Source organism: Phascolarctos cinereus, unplaced genomic scaffold (genome assembly GCF_003287225.1).
Source record: "Phascolarctos cinereus isolate Bilbo 61053 unplaced genomic scaffold, phaCin_HiC Scaffold_3;HRSCAF=262, whole genome shotgun sequence".
Classification (NCBI taxonomy): domain Eukaryota; kingdom Metazoa; phylum Chordata; class Mammalia; order Diprotodontia; family Phascolarctidae; genus Phascolarctos; species Phascolarctos cinereus.
The window spans coordinates 95963788-95984115 of record NW_027555736.1 but is presented as its reverse complement, the minus strand read 5'-3'; the positions used below and the strand labels follow the sequence as shown (position 1 = coordinate 95984115).

The window sequence follows — 20328 nt, the reverse complement described above, 5'->3', positions numbered from 1 at the left end:
GCCTAACCTCTTCCTTTAAGAAGTCAATATAAACCTTTATCAGTTACCACATTTCCTGTCACATTACCTCTCTCCAAGTGGAAATAAACCACCTTACTAAGTTTCATAGTAAATAAACAATGAGCTCTGAGCTTGTTTTGATGAGATCTGGCATGCCCCTGGTAACTTTATTCCTTTGGGATGAGTCACATAGCCAGATCCTTGCAGTGAGGAAGGGTGGGTGTTGCACATTCTTTAGGAATGACTCAAGGGTCAGAAGCCCACTACTGTTTTAATAGAAAGTCTGGGTTTCATCATTCTTGACTGCCTTGTATCCCCAGCTCTTATTTATGAAAGGAATTGAAAGGACATTGTAATAAATTCCCAGAAGCCCATAAATTCCGTTCTTGACCACAGTCATGATCAATGAATGGCTCTTATTTGGGGTTGCACATGCTTATCCAGCAACATTCACTAGACACACTATTCTGCAGTCACATTTCCATTCACCATCTTCTCCCAGGAGGAGGAACTAATTGTCACACAGTTAATAAAATCAATTAATCAACATGTATTAAGTACCTACTGTGCACCATGTACTCTGTTAGGTGCTGAAGATGCAGAGACACAAGGCAATCAGTCCCTGTACTAAAGGAGCTGCCATTCTGTTGGTTGGAGATAACATATACATTTGTTGTTGTCAAGCTGTTTCAGTCATATTCAACTCTTCATGACCCCATTTGGGTTTTCTTTGACAAAGGTACTAGAATGGTTTGCCATTTCCATCTCCAGCTCATTTTTTAGACAAGGAAAGTAGAGCAAACAGGGTTAAGTGATGTGTCCAGGATTACACAGCAAGTGTCTGAGGTCAAATTTGTTTTGTTTTGTTTTATTTTTGGCTAGGCAATGGGGTTATGTGACATGCCCAGGGTCACACAGCTAGTAAGTGTTAAGTGTCTGAGGCTGGGTTTGAACTCAGGTCCTCCTGACTCCAAGGCCAGAGCTCTATTTGCTGCACCACCTAGCGGCCCCCTGAGGTCAAATCTGAATTCAGGTCTTTCTGACTCTAGGCCCAGAATTCTATCCACGGTGCCACCTAGCTGCCCAACATGTACATGTATAGGTATAATATACACATGCATATATATTGATATAATGCATAAGCTACATACAAAATAGATACAAGATAATTCTGGGAGCCAAGACATTTTAAGAAGTGGGGAAGATTCTGAAAAGGCTTCATGTAGAAGGTGGCCCTTGAGCCATGCTGGAAGTAAACTAGGGGTCCTGAGAGGCACAGATGAGGAGGGAGTACATTCCAGGCATCAGAGATAGACTGCAAAACATGAATCTTGCCTACGAAGAACAGTACCAAGACCAAGTTTGTTGGACAATGGAGTTCTTGCAGGGGAGTAATGTATAGTATCATATGAAAGATAGCTTGGGGCCGGGTTTTAAGGGCTTTAAATGTCAAACAGAGAATTTTGAAAGACCTGAATTGATGCTAAGTGAAGTGAGCAAAACTAGGAGACTATTGTACACAGTAAAAGCAACATTGTCTGATGATCAACTATGATTGACTTAGCCTTTCTCAGCAATACAATGATTCAAGACAGTTCCAAAAGACTCATGATGGAAAATGCTATCCACATCCAGAGAAAAAAAACTGATGGAATCTGAATGAAGATAAAAACATATTATTTTCACTTTCTTTTTTTTTTCATTTTGTTGTTTCTTCTTTCACAACATGACTAACGTGGAAATGTTTTATGTGATTGCTCATATATAACCTATATCAGATTGCTTACTGTGTTGCTGGGGCCGCTTCAGTGAAAGGTAGCAGGTACTTAACTTGGGCTTTGTCTCACTGGGTCTTGTTAAGTAGGCCAGGAATCTTACTCTAGGATTGCCAATAGAAGGGCATTTACCATCTTCTCAGAGATGGTTCTGTCTTTATGCCAGCCACGTGTCACAGACCTGAGGCAGAAGTCTCCATTAAAGAACTATTAAAATACCTTCCTCACTGTTCTCTTGACTTCTAGTCTCTCCTTTCCCCAATCTATCCTCAACAGAGCTGCTCTGCTCAAGAAGTTCCAGGGGCTTCCTATTGACTATTGAAGTTTTTCCTGATATCAATCCTAAAATGACCTCTTTGTAACTTCTACCTTATTACCTATGTGACTTTGAACAAGTTACTTAGGATGGTTGATTTACAGCTTGAAGGAGAAGTCACCAAGCTCTGGGCCCTCTCAATTACATGGATTAAATCAGGAAGTACATGGACCATTGGACTCCCAGCAGTAGAAGAACCAAAGTAGCAGACTGTGCCTTTTTCTAGGACCAGAACCTCTCTCCCACTACCTACCTCTTATCAGAATGTCCTAGATTCAAAGATAATCATAGGATCATAGACTTTTAGATTCAGAACTGAAATAGATTTAAAGATCATTGAGTCCAGCTACCTCATCTTACAGAGACTTGAGAGAGGTTAAATGATTCACCTAGTCACATAGTAAGTGTCTGAGTCAGGATTTGAACCCAGAGCTTTACTTTAGGTCCAATGCTCTGAAGTCTAGAGCATGCTGCTTCTAATCAGGACTCTAAACTCCACTCCCCCCTCCCAGATTCAAACTCTCACTATAGGAAATACTTTCCTATGCTCAAGTCAAATACTCTGCTGTGGCTTCCTTTACTTCAGTCCTGAATGGAGATGGAACAGTTGGTCACCCTTCCATACATAATTCACCTTCCTGGGGCATGGAGCCTCAGACTCTGCAAGGGTTCCTTGAAGGGCAGGTGCCACACCAAAGAGGAAATAATTCCACAACAATTAATTTCTCTCTTTAATATCCATTCTAAGAATTCATCCTTACCTTGAGATGAAAGAACCATGGTTTTCAATAAGAACGAGATACTTTAGAATAGGGGTATGATAGTGATTGTTTAACAACCAGCTCTCCAGAAAAAAGTATGCATGTACACTTTTAAAGTTAATCTGCGCTTACTAGCATTTCCCCCTCCATGTTCTTAAGTCCAGACAAACAACAAAACAATAAATCAAATCCTGATTTGTAGTTTGCCAATATCTGAGGTATAGATGTTCACACTGAAAATTTTACAACCAGCTTCAGCACAATCCTTTTTTAGATGCATATTACTCAGCAACTTGATGTCAAGATCATGCTTTTCCCAGTACCTTCTCTGTATCTAAGAGCCTGCTATTACTGATCTATTAGAACCTTTTCTGTCTATTATCTATAGTCATGCGATCAGGGTAAAGGCTTGGGTATAAATTCATCTGTTTAACATTAATTTCCAGCTAGAGAGTCAGATGTGGCAAAATCAAAGTGTCTTGATTTTGATTACGTTGCATGGTCAGCATGGTATAGTGGAAAGAGCACGGGATTTAGGAGTCAGAAGACTTGGGTTTGAATTTTGGCTTTAACAGCTTCTAGTTTTGATACCCTGAGCAAGTCAAAATTTCTCTCATCTGCCTTTCTCAGCTGTAACATGGTGATATTATTTATTCTACCCACCTCACTGAGTTGTTGTGAGAATCAAATTAGCTAATATGTATAAAATGCTTTGGAACTGTAAAGCCCTATGTTATTAGTATTGACTACTCATGATTATAATTGGCAATCTGAATAAAAAATACTTTTGTGATAAGATTAACTTAATATCTTGTTAGTAAAGACTGATCCATATGCATGAATCTAAACCTGGTGAATTTTCTCCAGGCTTTTTGGTTTTCTATTACAGACATATGATTTACATTTCTTTCCTATATGTCTTTGCTTATAGTCATAAGGCCATGAAGACATTCTTGGGCTATCCTAAACCACAGACTTGATAGAATGATTAAGCTATCATTAGTTGCAGCTCTCTTTCTTTATCCTAAGGCAAAAAGAAACATTAGCAAAATATCATAGAGGAAGGGCAATATATTTTGGCTAAAAAAAACCCCAATAACAACAAACTTTCTAATGTTGATCAATCTTAAAGATTTTGAGGAAGATGGCATCTTAATAGAGATGCATAATTGAATTATTGTTGTTCCCCTAGATGAAGGTTAGAGTTAGGGGTAATTCTGACTCAGGCTGGCACCATGTTAGTTCAAGTTTGATGCTGGGACAAAAATGTGGCAGTCATAGGCCATTATAGTTAACAAAAGGAGGCTTCTTTGGTTATAGAACAGAAAGATATCCAACAAGGATACTCTAGCACTTCACTCTGAAGACTGGTTCCTCTTTTTCATACGGAAATAGGTAATAAGCAGAACAAGGTGTGGTGGCTTGCACAATCTTGGCACATCTGACAAGTCTGAATAGCATGGACTCCTATAGGTGAGCCCTTAGGTGGCCAGGAAGCCACATCAATAAGGCCAGAGGCTACCAGAAAGATATATCAAGGGAGGCACAGCTTGAGCTTTCACCCCCTGGGTTAATCAAGATCTGGGGACAACTTTGTCACCTTTTAGGGAAAACTAGCTTTACCCAGGGTGTGGGGGGGAAGGAAAACTAGTTGACATTGGTTCTATCACCCATCACCCCATGGTGGCCAAGGTCTTAAGGAACTCCTAGAGCACAGGTGGCCAGTAAGCCCTCTCAAATGTAGCCTGAACTACTGGAAAACTTTTAAAAAAATAAATAAAATAAAATGTTAATATATGACTATGTCAATACATACCTGCAGGGATCCTTATGTATAGTTTGCTGTCCATTGTTAATGAGTCTAATACCACTGTTGCAGAATATCTTCTAGCACTTAAATGCTTTTAGGGATTTTACTGGACAAACCCTTCTGTTAGAGGCAGTATTAGGGGAAGGGAGATAAAAATTAAAATTAAAAAAAAACTTAAAAAAGACTCCCTAAACAAAACAGACAATAGACCCCCTAAAGGAATAACTATAAAGCAAAACAAGGAAAACATATAGAGAATGAAAATGAGAAACGTGAACATATTGGGAATCTAAATCCTTGTTGACTAAACTTGAGATCTTCTTATCTCTTATTTATCCTAACTGGGTCTCAGTTCTGCTCTGTCATTTACTAGCATATGGCCTTGGAAAAGTGACTTCCCTCTCTAGGCTTCATGGTCTTCATCTGTAAAATGAGGAAGTTGAACTCAATTCTCTCAAGGCTCTTTTTCTGCTCTAACATTCTACGTCTCTTTCTATGCCTCTTGTCTCTCAAACACCAATGGATTTGGAGGTTGTGTTTGTCTCAGGATTCTGGAGGAGGAAGACTTTAGTGTGGCTGGAATCCATCCCTCCACCAAACAGCAGGTCTTTTGAGGGCAGCAACTAAAAGAAATAAAACAAAGTTCATCCACATTTAAGAATAAAGCACAAAACTTTATTCATTGATTTGTTCTGAGTACAACAGTGATGCAGATTATAGTGGCATAGGAGTGCAATATGTGCTGCTTGCAACAGGAAAAGAAGATCAGTAATTGTACAGAACAGCAACCCAGAGAATGGCAGGCCGACTCTTCACTCTGCATACAAGCATTGAGTACTCAGTGGGCAGACAGACAATTCACTTTCACAGGAGACACAACACACATTTCTTTCTTTTTTCTTTTCCAAAAGGAAGTCTTCCAAATACTTGTTTGAATATTTTTGGAAGCAAGAAGAGGGAATGGGAAGAAAAATTCCTTTAATCTTTTTAAAAAAGAAAACCAAAGTAGAAGTGATTTTAAGGGCTCTCATGCACAGATTTATCAGCAACTTACATAAATCACACACATTACTGGACATTTATGTTAAGAATAACAAGTTCATTTCCATGGGTAGAACATTGTTTAAGTATATCTTCTTGTCTTACTTCCTGGAGTGAAATAAAAATTGTAATGATTAGAGGGATTGTAATCATTTTGAATGTCGGCTTTTAAAACAGATAACCATGGTTCATTAACAGTTCTGGGAGACACATGTTAGGGAAGAATGCTGTTTAGTGGTAATTATCATTACCCAAAGACCTGAAGTATCTTAAAATAAGCATTTGAGTTGAATTTAGAACTGCACATATATCAGTTATTTCAGAGAATGTTTCTATCTAAATCTGTCTGCCGAGTTTAATCATAAATCAAACTAGGACAAGGTAAAACTCAAACTGCATTAAGGAATGATTTTTGGTTCTACCCATTGCCTCCCTGGCAGCATTTCAAAAAGCAATGATTGCTTGTGTACCCTCTCCCCCTCAAATGATCCTTTTTCACTACAAGATATTCAGTAGCTCTTGCTGTGGGCAGAATTACTCTGACCAAAATAATTTTTCTCTGTATTTGAAATCATGAAAACCATTTTATTACTATATTAAAAATGCTTTTGTAAGGGGATACTGGCAGTTTCATAGCAGTAAGAAGCATCTGGTTCTTTAAAATTAAATGTTCATTTTCACAGAAAGAACTACTTTGTGGGTTTTTTTAAATGTATGGGAAGAAACAGAGCAAAGGCAATATCCAGGCATCAAATACACAGGAAAAACAATTGAGTACAGAGTAAACAAGTACTGATGAGAAAGAGTAGGTAATCTGTAAAAACTGAGTTTGCTCCAGACATATTTCCCACAAAGGGCACAGATAGGTTGGTGACATGAAACTCACTTTTCCTTTCAACATACTTCCTGCTGATAAGGAAAATGTGTACAAAAGCACACAGCCTGGAAGAGTTGCCTGCCATTCTCCTATTTTAAGTGATGCTAAGGTGTTGTCTCAAACAGGTTTTAGAAAGATCTATCTAATCAAAAGTGACTTGAATTTTTCAAACTTGCAAAAGCTTAACTGTATCCAAGAGAAGCAATTCTTTAGAAAAAGTATTTGCTTCAAAGTGTCATGAAATAGGATTAAGGTTTTATAAACATTACCAGCCAATCTGCCATAAATTGCTGGTAAAGATAACCTACCTCACCAGCCTAAGGGGTGAGAGCAGTCATAAGAGAATGGCCACAACTTCCGTATCAGAAGAAAACCAATTTGAAGCATATAGTCTTCTGAGTGAAGGTGACCAGGAAGTATCAAGGACGCAGAATTGCTTCTCACACCTTATTAACCTGCCAATTTCGCTTTTCCTTTGATGCTTTGAGGAAGAGGTGATTCAACAGAGCTCACTGCAGAAAAAATATTAAGAGCACTTCACAACTAGTCCCAAGCTAAAAAAAACAAACAAATGTATTGCTGCAGTGTTCCAATACTCTTCAAATCAATGTAATCTGTTTTAAAGGACACCATTGGTAAGGAAGACTAAGTCCTACTTTGAACCTGCTTAAGTTTGTTTGAACCATACAATTTAGTTAGTGATTCACTTCTAAAGTACACTTCATTTTACATAATAGATGCATTCCTGAAAAGTTGTATGTCAATCAGATGGTCATAAATCTAAGAATATTTTGAAAATGAATCAAGGAAAGTTGATAATTAAATGCATCTAATATCAAACCTTTTTTTTGTAAAGTGAATATTTACCCCTAATTTACATATTATATAAATAGTGTCATAGGCAATACAGGGTTGCTTTTAACGAGGCCCAGCTGCATTCTATAGTGTGGCCTAGGTATCTTGAAGGTGTGCATGCTAGGCTGATTTTTAATGAAACTGACAAGTCCACATGTATGATTCGGCAGTTACATAAACCAGACTGGCCCCATTTCCCATCCTATAGTAATCTTACTAGATCGCTAGTCTAATATGCATTTTACTATCATGAGGATTTAGGTTCTAAGTCTTTCATTCTCTAGGTCAAAGGGCAACCTTGCCTATGGATAGGAGGTTATTGAATTCTTTGGCAGGAAGTTCTGGGATGTGTGTGTGTGCGCGCTCGTGTGCTCAAATGTTAAGAGGGGGGGAGTGTGTCCTGCTCTGGTCAACATTATCAGTTACAAATGAATGAGATGGAAAACGACTTTTTAGGTCTGGATGTAGGATCTGCCTAAAATAAAACACCATGCAATAGTAATATCATTCAGAAGAAAGAACACAAGGTCTGTGGGGACTTGGGTTCTTGTCTTAGTTCTTCCACTAGAAATTGTGTGATATTGGACAAGCCATATAATCTTTCAGGGATCTTAGTTTTTAGTCTATACAATGAAAAGCCTGGATTAGATGTTATCTAAGGTCCTTTCCAGTTCTCATGTTCTGTGATTCAATGACATCTTACCTACACTGGCCCAAAGAATGAGATTTTTGGTCAAATTACTTAACTATGCCTACTGTTTACAGGAACCCTAATTTTTCTTTTTTTAAAATGCATAATAATCTGGCTTGCAAGTACATTTTTGGGTCATAACTGATAAGATTATAAAGTTATTGAAAGCCATTATTTTCTTCCATTAGATGAAAAACAATTTGAGAGCCAAAGGGTTAGAATTGTACCCAAGTAGGTTTTCTCATTTATTTTGGTGGCTAAACTTTGGGAATACATCCCTCCTATTAAAACAAGCCTAGCAGAACTATGAAAGGGCACAAAACACTGGATAGATTGCTTTGCTAGAGAAGATCACAAGACAGAAAAATATGAAAAAAAAAGATTTTGGCAAGGGTTGCAGCCATAGGAGAGTTCAGAGACAGAGACAGAACAGCAACAGACACTCTCACCACAGTGGGTAATGAAGCATTGAATACTTCAAGGGACAACAATGAAGGCAGAAGTTTTCATTAAAAAAAAAATAACCCAGTATGACTAGCACAGGAGCAGTTTGTTAAGTGATTTAGTAGAGCTAAGATATACATACATACATACATACATAGACACATAGATGCAAGAACAGTCCTTGAATATTCACTCCATGGTTCTGAAGGTACAATACAATTAGATGGCTTCAACTAGATTAGTAAATAAAAAGACCACTATACATGGATTCTACTTCCTACTGTAGCACCTAGTACATTTAAGTGTGTTGTACCCACACAGTATTTCCCCTTGTAGCCTTCCACACAGTGCCCATTTGGAAAACAAATCTATTTGTTTCCACCATAGGCTGCATGACAGATAACTAATATTATTCCCAACCTAGTGTAGAGCAGAATCCCCAATCTCTTGCCAAAAATGGCACTCCTGCAGATAACTCAAACACTTTCTCCTTTAACATCTATAGGTACCTTCAAAATTATGTTTTGATTCCTGCACCAGTGGTTTCAGTGGAGCCCAGTGGCAATGAGCCAAATCTGAATGGCTCTTGTTCAGTATGAGGTGTGATCTAAGATGATCAGCTAATCTGACTGAATTCTATTCAAGTTTCAAGGGGATTCCTGGATACCCATTTTAGTAAGTGTACATGTAGATATATTTCCTATTAACAAGACTTTGAACATCAAGGGGGAATGGCTTGATCTGTCAAGTTACAAAGTTATCTTAATTCTTTGCTCTGTAGCCAGAATTTGGGTGTCACTCAAAGCAAGAGATGGGTAATTATATCAGTGCATTATTATACTGTGGCTTACATGTGCCAACAGAAAGTTAAAAGGCTTTATATCCTATCTCACTTTTCACCAGGGGACAGAAGAATGGAGTAGAATAAACTCATCCTTCTACAGAAACGACTCACCCCCCGTATATTTCATTACATATCCTTCAAAAACTACAGCATTCATGCAGTAATGAAATTTTTTGAAACACATGATTCAAAAATTATGTTCAGTGATTTTTATCCTAAAATCATGAGGTCAACAGTATGATGCACAAAGGAAAGCAACTTCCTCTTTCTCGTCTTCAATTGAGGAAATTCAAAACTTTCTGCTTCACAACTGCCAAGATGAAAGAGAGAAAATACATCCTTCCTTAGCCTATGGTTGAAATGACCTTCAGCTTGATAGGATGTGTCATGTGTCACATACTATATGGAAGATGCCAGGCTAGCACATTTGCATTGGCGAACAACATGAAGTGTTATTTTCTATAACGTGGTGTGCTTTCTGGGGGAACTTGGTGGCATGGGTCCCCAAAGAGCATGTAACCCAGGCCAATCTTAAGGAGAGCTTTCCCTCCTCTCTTTTTGCAAGCTGGGTTCAGGTTTGCTACTTGCCTTTGCTGGGTAGGTTAAGCTTAAGCTAAGTAATCTGAAGCAAAAAAAAAAAGTGAGGAGAGAGAAATACTGTTTACAAACGCACAGAAATTCACCAACCACATCCTAGCAAATGTGTGCAGCGGAGAATGAGGAACACATTTAAAATCATTCCACTGGTAAGCAGCCCAAAGGAGTAGTTTACTCAGGTGCCTGCCTCTGATTTCTATTACAACTACAGAATGGGCAGTTTTAAATGAGGCCAATTAAGAAACATTTGTGCAATATGAATAATGTTACCATATGGATACGTTACACAGGTTTTTTTTTCCTTCTTAACCACAGTACTGTAATACAGATAATCATTTTTTGGAGTTATTATAACTACTTTTTTCCCCCCATTCAGCATCTTAAGGGCACTTCCTGGCTTGACCAATACAGTCTGTCATATTTTTGGACAACAGTTAGAGGGAAACAAAATAAGAAAGTGGCTCAAATCATGTACAGAAGATAATGTAAAAAGGTCACACATGAAAACTACTGTCAAGTTTTGGAACCTGTGACGTTTCACCCCGTTGCTTCTTGGCAAGTGTTGCTGTTGGTGGGCCAATGCTTAGGTCGCGGGTGCCTCAATCAGATTTTTCCCTTTTTGTTGTTGCTGTGGAGAAGTAGTTTGTAAGTTCTCCAATCAAACGTGGCCATTGTATAATACTACACCCTATGCAGCATCCTCATTAACTTTTCAAATTGGTGGGCAGATGTGTCTTAGAAGAGTTTTGCTTTTTTCTTCATGTCGTTACGTCTCCATAGAGGTAACTTGTCAAACTCCTGTATTGACATTCCAAATATTTCTCGAAACACTTCAGGTGCCAGATGGCGCTGGACAAGAGAGAAACAAACAAGGGTTAGTTCTGGATGCCATGTGAGAACACCAGACTGGCAAACCCTCCTCTGTCACCAAAGAGCACTACAGTGGCCTGCGAAATGTTAGAGGTGTTTGTAGTTTTATTTTAGCTCTTGATGCTGGCTCACACCATGTGCCCTTTAGAGTCTGGTGATTTTTGCCCTTACCTGTCCAGTCAGCATAAAACTAGCTAGCAAGACATTTGTGAAACAGGATAATTCTGACACTGAGTAGCCAGTACCCAGGTTCATTAAATTGATAGCAGGATGGCTTCATTCTTTGATCTTGTATCTCTAGTGCTTAGTATAGCACATGGCACAGAGTAGGTACTTTATAATGCCTGCTGATCATCTGCTGCCTTCATGGGATGACAGTTCTACTTTAGACAGGTGGCTGCCCTCAGACAGAGAAAAGCTGCAAAACTTTTCTGCCAACATACATAGGTTTCCTTGATTGAAATCAGTCATTTAGAAAAACACAAAAAGCTGCCATGGGCATGTGTGCTCAAATAACACTTTAACATGGAATGTGGGGACTTCCACAGAGAAGCATGCCCTAACATTCCCTGGGTGCAATCAGTATCTCCCCTCCCACACCCTTTAATTCTGAGCTCATCTTAGCATCTGAGCTGCCACTGCTACATTTGACTACAACTGTATGTGAGTTAAGATTTTAGCACCTCTCAAAAGAGGACATTATTTTTCTTATCTGGGTCTGAATTTCAAATGAGAATCATTCATTTTATAGAGCTTTGCTTCTCAGCTACAGTTTCCTTTAATAAGCAGGCCAAACTAACTCCTGAAAAATTTCCATTTTCTGAATAGACACCCCATTCTGTGGGTACCAGGAAGAGCTAGGTAGTAGTTGATAATCATCATCATCATCATCATCATCATCATCAAGAATTGACATTTCTTTAGAGCTTTAAAGGTTACAAAAAGCAAGGTGGTATAGTATAAAGAGAGTTGCAATCAAAGCCAGGATGACCTGGCTTCAAGTCTCTCCCTCTGATATTTACTTGTTGTCTGATTCTGGGCAAGTCACTTAACCTCTGAGTGCTCTAGGCAACTCTGTAAAACTATAGGTTTCATGCATATTTATTAAAAGAGGTTTCCCCTCAGGGTGTTGAGTGAGAGAGAGAAAAATATAAATTCTTGATAATTAAAAAAAATAATTTTATCATTTAAAAATTGTTTTGGAGAAGGTGCTGACCTGAATTGGTAGAAAAGGTTTTTTACCTGAGACTTCTCTATATTCAAGAAATCACAGATCCACTCCCTATCCCTTTAAAGTATGCAAAAAACTTCATATACATTTCCTCATTTCATTAGGCATTAGGGTACAGGTTTTTACATCCATCATTATCATTCATCCTGTACAGTCTCCTTTAGAGGGTCACATTTTAGCTGTTTGCGTCTTTACTCTTGTAAAGACTGTCAGTCATGACAGTCAGTTGGCCCAAAGAGGTCTAAAGAGTCCAAAGACTGGCTGGCTTTTATAGCCCCATATACAGTAGGACATAACTGTCTGGACAGTTCTCTGTGAGGTTTCGGTAGGCACTTTCCATGTAAATCTCTTATTTGCTTCCAAGTTAACTCAGAATCACATGCAAATTTTAAGATACTATTTTTTTTCTTTTTTGCTAAACAGCTAAGAAGTTTTTTAGGATGAGAACTGGGTAGGGGAGGAGAAGAAGAAGGGTAGGAAGGAGAAAAAATAAAAGGGTAGCAGTTACAGGGAAACTGGTTCTTACCTCAAGCCTGGTTCTGTCTACATCTCTTAATATTTTGTTCCGCCCTCTGTTGGTCACCATGAGCATTTCATATGGGAAAATCTGTTAATAGTTGCATTAAGGAAAAAGAAGTTTAAATTTTTACTGCAAAAGGCTCCCTTCCCCATGACTCAAACATTATTTTTAACCCAAGAAGGGTCCTTTTCTACTACTAGTGGTAACAAGATTTTTTTGTTTGGTAATGCAATCGTTGCAGACATAATCGATTTCACATGAATATCCTGGAATAGCTTTCCTCCTCATCCAAATGGAAGAGAGCAGTACAACTTCACTGTAGTGTTACTCACTTGCTAGCTTCAGAAATTTTGGAAATGGACTATGGTAGAGTTGGTATTTTTATAGTGTCTGTACAACTAAAGGTAAGTGACATGGCTTAATGCCAATTAGCTTTACAGCTTTTAAAACTTCTGAATCTGATAAAGCATCTTAGTCACACTTTCCATTTCTCTCTTCAGTAAGATGATGTGTTAGGTCAGACACAGAAGCAGATTCTTGAAAAATTGAAAATGACTTTATTCTTTTGTGTAGGTCTGAGTCTTCATTTTAACTGTACTATAAACTTAGAATATTTGGAATGGCTTGTGAACACTTGGTCACAACTCCAGTGAAGGAAGATCAAGGCAAAATTCAACAGTGCAGAAAAAGAAATTGGAAAAAATTCAGATATTCTATCTGAATCTGGAAATGCATGTAGGGGAGGAGCAATGCCTCAGTACTTGGCTTTTGCTTTTCATCTGGGGGTGGATTAACTTTGTGAAGGAACCTTTTAGAAGGAATGGATGATTCAGCTAGTCCAACGGCAAGCACTTAAGTGCTTATTATGTGCCAAGTACTGAACCATAAAGACTTTCTAAGTATGCCAATCCATAACTAACATTCCACCACATTTATTGTGATTCCTATCTTCTTAAAAATAGCTCTCCTCTCTTGCACTCATGATAGGGCTGTGGTAGGAGGGGCTAAAAAACCAAACAAACAAAAGCTACATAATTTTTATCTATATCATGAGTTTTTGCCACTTCGGAAAACAATGTTTGTTTATGGGGAACCTGTATTACTCTTAGCTTTGCCTGAAAGAGGGTTCTCTCAAAGATAGAATTTCCTAGTTACTGTTTCTCCTTGCCCTAGGCCAGAGATACAACGTTTCCCATACTGGTATTTCAAAGTAACAGTAGCCCCTCCTCTCCTCAAGTCAGATCTCTAGTTTTATCACACAGGGCTTTACACAAAAAGGTATGTTTGATTCTTCCACTGGTGCAGGTGAAAGGGTCAGCCAATCATTTACCAAACGGTGGTAGCAGTGCTAGCTTATAACACATAATCCTGCAGATTCCCTAGAAGCATCTAGCAAGTACTTAAAATTGTTCACTAGGTAGAACCAAATGTGTAAACAGTGTGGTGCTTTTCCACAGATTTATTTTAAAAATTCATGACAATTATTAAGTGACTAGTATGTGTGGCAGAGTGCTCAAAGATAAATAAGACATGGCCCTTACTGCCAAGGGACTCAAAATCTAGTATAATATGATTTGGGGGTCAAGCCCATGCTTTAGGAAAGCGAGTAGATTTCGTGCATGGCAAAGAGGAAGAGGATTAAAATACTGGAGTTTAAAATTTTTATTTTAAGGGCAAATCTGCCTTTCCCAGACAACCAAACTCTCACTGTCTCAAAGGATAGTCTGTGACATCTACATTTACCTTTGGCTCCAACATGTTAGGCATGGACACTCCTCTGTCCATTCTCATTCCAGGTACATGGCCATCAGGGAGGGTCTATATCAGACACAGAGGCATAAGATAATACACATAGTAGGAAATGTATGCAAGGCATGGTGAAAATAGAAGACAGTTTTACCTCTACAGTTCCCTCTCTCACTCTGAAAATCACTGCCAGTTTACACAAATAAAATCTCAGCTGCCATTAAAAAAAAAGTGACTATGGGTATGTCTCTTCCATTTTTTCTGTTTCTGTACCAACCAGCAGTATTCCAAAGATCCTGTCTTTAATGAAAGGTATCTACTTTCAAGGAATAGCATCTAATTCTCTTTCTTAAAAATGTATTGACATGGGCAGCTAGGTGGTGCAGTGAATAGAGCACTGGCTCTAGAATCAGGAGGACCTGAATTCAAATCCAGCCTCAGACACTTGATACTATCTGTGTGACCCTGGGCAAGTCATTTAACCCTGATTGCCTTACACACACATATACACACACACACAAAGTATTGACATGCTCTAAATTACCTATGGGAGGAGCTAGAAACCATCTCATGCTTCCATGAGAACCACACCCCTATCAATCTCCTGTCAATCGACAAACATTTATTAATGCAAAGTATGAGACCTGTTAATTCAGATCTCCTATGACCATATATTTAGAGCTGGAAGGGATATCTGAGGTCATTGAGTTCAGTTCCCTAGTTTTACAAATTAGAAAACAGAGGCTGAAAGTAGTTAAGTGACTCACCTAAGGACATACAGTTAATAAGTGTCTATAGTGGAATTTTAACCAGATCTTCCTGACTCTAAGTCCAGTGCTCTATCTATATAACATTGCCCATTCATACAGAATCACCAAAGAGCAGAATACTAGGACCGGGAGGGACCTCAGGAAGCATCTCTTCCAATCCCCTAAGTTAAAAGAGGAAGAACCTGAGATCCAGAGAAGGGGGGAAATGGATTGCTCAAAGGCACACATGTAGCTAGCAGTACAATTGGGTAACTGCTGCCTTGTATTCTACCAGCACAACATGAGGACAACTTGACCTATGATTCTGATGTCATGTTCTCTTCCATTTTGTCTATTTGTATCTCATCTCCATTTTAGAAGGTTTGGGCTTTGAGAATAAGCAATGTCATGAGAGTAACCTGCTCCTGGATGGTACCATTCAAGGGTTTCTTTTGTGGGCTAAAGAATTAGTTATTTCTAGTTTATACATAGATGTGAATGGAGAAAGGCTGAAAACTTACAGGATAACAGGGGTCACAGAATACTAAAAAAGGGAGCCCCTTCTGAACTTCTTTTTTGTTGGGACCTGGCAATAGAAGGAAGACCTAGTGATCCCAGGCCCAGATGTCAAGTATTATTGTTAAAAGAAAGATGTATAGGGATGGATACTCATTGATGGCACAGTTTAGCATTTGAGGGGCCTTTCCAAAGGAAGAGAAATGCAAGCCTTACTTCACTTTGTTTGATATGGGACTCACTACCAAGACACCCTATAGCACTAGATACAACTATCTCTTGCCAATACAGACTGAATATTAGGCTCAAATATGCAGATAAATAGAAAATAACATCTCATTAAGAAGAACTATTCCATGAAGGACCATTTCACAATTGGATAGAAGGATGGCTGGTGCATATATGTTGTCACAGTAGAAGAAAAAAATCACTGTATACCTGGAAATCTGGAAAATAAAATAAAATATCATCAGAATAAGAACATAAAAATGTGAACTGATCAACAGAAAGAACATATTTCAATCTAAATTTCAACAAATTTGCTCTCTTCACCTGATACTGTTAGCATTTCTCTGGGATTTCTTCAGTGTTAACTTCACTAGCTCACAAAGAGATATATATGTTATTACCACTATGCTAATTCTTGCTTTTATAATCTTCCATAAGTAGAAACACCTCAATACATACACATGATGAGTATTATTTCAAAACCAAACTAAACAAAATGGCAAAAAAATCCACCCCTTATGCCCCCAACCAAATCCAAAGTAATGTTTATTTTTCTCTCAATCAATTTATTACTTACACACACATACATATATTGTTTTATAATACATAAGACATACATGGTTATATATATATATATATATATACATATATACACTCATGTATTATGTATATGCATAAATTTTGAACTTGTCCTATGATTTCATTCATATGATGAGAAATCTCCCTCTACCAATGTAGATAGCAGTTGATCTGCAACTTATAGCCTTAGAGAGGTGTGTGAGTCCTTGAAAAGTTCACAGATTAGTCCAGAGTCTCATAGTGTATGTCAGAAGTAAGACTTGCACCTGTCTTTCTGACCAGTTCACTAGGTACTACGCCGTACTGTCTATTTATAGAACAAAAAAATTCTCTATAATAGAATTTTATATTCCAATCACTATTCCCCATGGGAAAAAAAGCATGAATGACAGCTATTCATAGACACCAGAAAATGCTGATGTAGGAAGGCTTACCTCGAACCCCACCACTGACATCACCATAGCTATTGTATTGGGCAAAATCTGTAGAAACCGGCTGCAAAAGGGAGAAATGTGTGAGACGATATGTCATAGTAACACTTCAGAGAAAGGGGTGAAAAGAGGGAAGAGATATTGAATTCAAAAGAATACTTGGGGCAGCTAGGTGGAACAGTGGATAGAGTACCAGCCCTAGAGTCAGGAGGACCTGAGTTCAAATCCGACCTCAGACACTTACTGTTGTGTGACCCTGGGCAAGTCACTTAACCTCAAGGCCTAGCCAAAAGAAAAAAAAAAGAGTATTTCACAAACTAAGACCATCTGATCATCTTCATTTTTCTAATTGTCTTACTGTCCCAACACTTTGAAATCTTGACCGTAAGTAGTGATCTAACTATGCTGTTAAGAGGTTTCATAGATGAGCAGCTCTTGGTCACAAGGAAAAATACATTTTTCTACTTAGTTTCACAATTGCAACTGTTTAACACCTATGCTTTGTTATGTCAGGAGAATGTAATAACACAATTTTTTATTTCTTTGTTCAGTGCTTGCTTCCTAATTATATAAATATTTGCAAGAGGAATGTTTGATCTCTTCTCTTTACATAGAACTTCCTGTGGAAGTCTAATGTCATTTTCTTTTCTTTTCTCAGTAATGAGATTTTTCCAGGTCTTAGATTAAAAGTAGATATACTAGGCATTCATGGTGATAGCAGTTTAAAAATCACTTTGTGTAATGGTTTTAACAATGAAAATGAAAGCCATCCTAAAAAAGGAAGCTGAACAACAATGAATGGTAATGACCAGTCTCATCATTCTGGAGGACGGATGATTCAAGCCAACTCCCTACTCCTAGTTTGGAGGCAGGGACCAGAGGTGTGGAATGTTGCATACCCTGTCAGATGTAGTCACACTGTCAAGTGGTTTTGCTTTTTTTGTTGTTACAAGGGAAGGTTCAATGTGTATATATTGGTATTTATAGGAAAGTAGTATTAAAAAGGTATAAAAACAAAAGATATTAATGAAATTTTAAAATTATTTGTCACCACTAACAAATTAACATGCATTCAAATAACACCACATAACAATTTTAACTAAAATTTAAGAAGGTTAAGATGGATTTGTTTTATCTTTGCTCCCCAGAACCTATTAGAGAGTTTCACACAGTAGGTGCTAAATAAATGATTGTTGTATTGAACCAAACTGATTATCAACCTTCAAGACAAGGAATATTAAAGTTATCTCTGGAGAACTAGAGAAACCTTACTTACCCGGTGAAGACCATTTCTTCCATAACCAGGGAGGGAGGAGGTTTTAGATGAAGCATGTGGAGCTAAACAGGAGGGAAAAAAAACCAAGAAAATTTTAGAAAGTTGAAAATTTTTCACGTAAAAAAGAAATTCTTCAAAGTTCCAAACGACTATTTCTGATATGGAAATAAATGACATTTGGACCAATCACTAACCAAACAGAACGCTATTTGTTTACTACATGGAGAGTGATAACAGTGAAATGTCTGAGCAGGAGGAATAGAGGTACTCACACCTTACTGGAGGAACAGGACTCTTGGCTAAACTACCCTTCCTATAAGCATTCCTTTCAAGTTGCTTGGACATCCATCTCATCAGTCACCAAATACTACTGGTCAATCATTATATGCCACTTGTGAAGCTCTGATCTAGAGCATATTCATTTGCTCATTCATTCATTTATGAGAATAGTCATCACTTATTTGTCAAAAATTAATAACAAATAATTCAACATTTGGAGGAACACATATAAAAGACGACAGAATTCGAAAGAAATGTGCTTTTCTTCCTAGGGTAGAGACATAATTGAATCCCTATAGACTACAATTGTCTACTAAATAGTCTGACTGCAAAGGTCAGTCGTGAGACACTTCCAGACAGAGTTGTCAGTTGATGCCCTGAAAGAGCAAAAAGTTAAGGGAAAGTGACATATAAAAGCACAAGTGCTTTATTATTTTTGCTATGATAGATGGAAGTAAAGGCAGTTAGGTGGCACAGTAGATAGTACTGGCCCTGGATTCAGGAGGACCTGAGTTCAAATTCAGGAGGACCTGATGATACTAGCTGTGTAACCCTACGCAGGTCACTTAACTCTAATTTCCTCACAAAAAAAAAGAAAGAAAGAAAAAGGAAAAAAAGATAGATGGGAGTAGATCAGAGGCTCTTAACCTGAGCCTTAAAAAAGGACATAAAATATTTTAATAACTATTTCAATAATTAGTTTCTTTTATAATCACATTGATTTTATTTTATGTTGAGAAGGGGTCCGTAGGCTTTACCAGACTCAAATGAGTCTGTGACACAAAAGGGGAGAGAACTCCTGGGCTCTGAGGTTTCTTTCATCTTCAAAGATGTTCTGTTTTATTACCCAGGGATTCTGGTGTCCAATTCAAGAATGGTACTAACATGACTAACATGGAAATATGTTTCGCATGACTGCTTGTGTATAACTTATATCAAATTGCTTTGCCCTCTCAATTCGGGGGTGAGGAGGAAGGGGGAAAGGGAGAGAATTTGGAACTAAAAATTTTTTAAATCAAATATTAATTGTTTCTACATGTAATTGGGGAAAATACTAAATAAAATAAAATGAGTGGTGCCAATCAAGCTCTGGAGGGAGTGCAGCTTTAAGTACATCTGAGATATAAAGATGTTAATCCTCATGGAGAAATTTATTTATTGAACTAAGAGAGAACACGTCTGACACCATAGTGGGCAAACTGTTTCAAACTGTATTAAAACTGTGCTTCACAACTCTTTAGTGGGCTCATTGTGCAATTTTTTTTCATTTAGTTATCTGTGCTGATGTCTTATTCTCTTAGTCTGTAAGCTCCATGAAGGCAGGAGATGAGACTCCATAGCTCTCCTATGTTACTAAATATATGATGCTCTGTGTGCAGCAGGCCCTTACTAAAAGTTTGCTGAAGAAATGAACAATGGAAAGGCAGAGTGGTGCAGTGCAGAGTCCTGTATCTGGAATTAGGAAAATCTGGGATCAAATCCTGCCACTGCTACTGTGTGATTGCTGGCAAGTCATTTAATCTCTCTGATCCTCTGGTAACCAACTGTCTAATACTTATCTTTATTGGTGAAAGGAGTTAGTATGCAGGTGAAATCACGGATTCTGTGATCCCCATACTGACATAATGGAAAATGTTTATTGCATCACTCTCTTCTTTATGGGCTCTGTTGGCAACACATGGCTGTTTTCAGTGTGGTGACTGTCACCATCCTTTCCACCTCCCAGGATGGTGGCTGCTTTACCAAAAATACAGGTAGTTATGCCTCTAGAGTTGTATGATAGTAGATTTTTAAAAAGTGAATTTTTTTAGCCACTGAGACACTCTATCAGTAAATATATTCTGGACAGCATTACAGCTGGATAATGAACTGGGGCTCAGGATTGAATTGGA

General features: G+C 38.0%; 1 protein-coding gene across 11 annotated transcripts in view; it reads right to left on the bottom strand.

Annotated features, from left to right (window-relative positions):
• Positions 1–5315: 5315 nt before the first annotated feature.
• The window catches only part of ABLIM1 (actin binding LIM protein 1), a 147291-nt gene continuing 132278 nt past the window's right edge, over positions 5316–20328 (bottom strand). For 10 of the 11 annotated variants that reach the window (XR_013485251.1, XR_013485253.1, XR_013485257.1 and 7 more), the window contains 4 exons: positions 18158–18219; positions 16885–16945; positions 14376–16089; positions 12639–12719 (listed from right to left, as the gene is read on the bottom strand). Coding sequence is in view for 1 of the 11 variants with exons in the window: in XM_020988129.2 (XP_020843788.2) it covers positions 10747–10860; positions 12639–12719; positions 14376–14450; positions 16082–16089; positions 16885–16945; positions 18158–18219 (401 nt within the window). In the remaining 10 variants the exon portion in view is untranslated. Of the gene's footprint in view, positions 10861–12638; positions 12720–14375; positions 16090–16884; positions 16946–18157; positions 18220–20328 lie in introns of those variants that run through there. The other variant, XM_020988129.2, reaches the window with a different exon arrangement.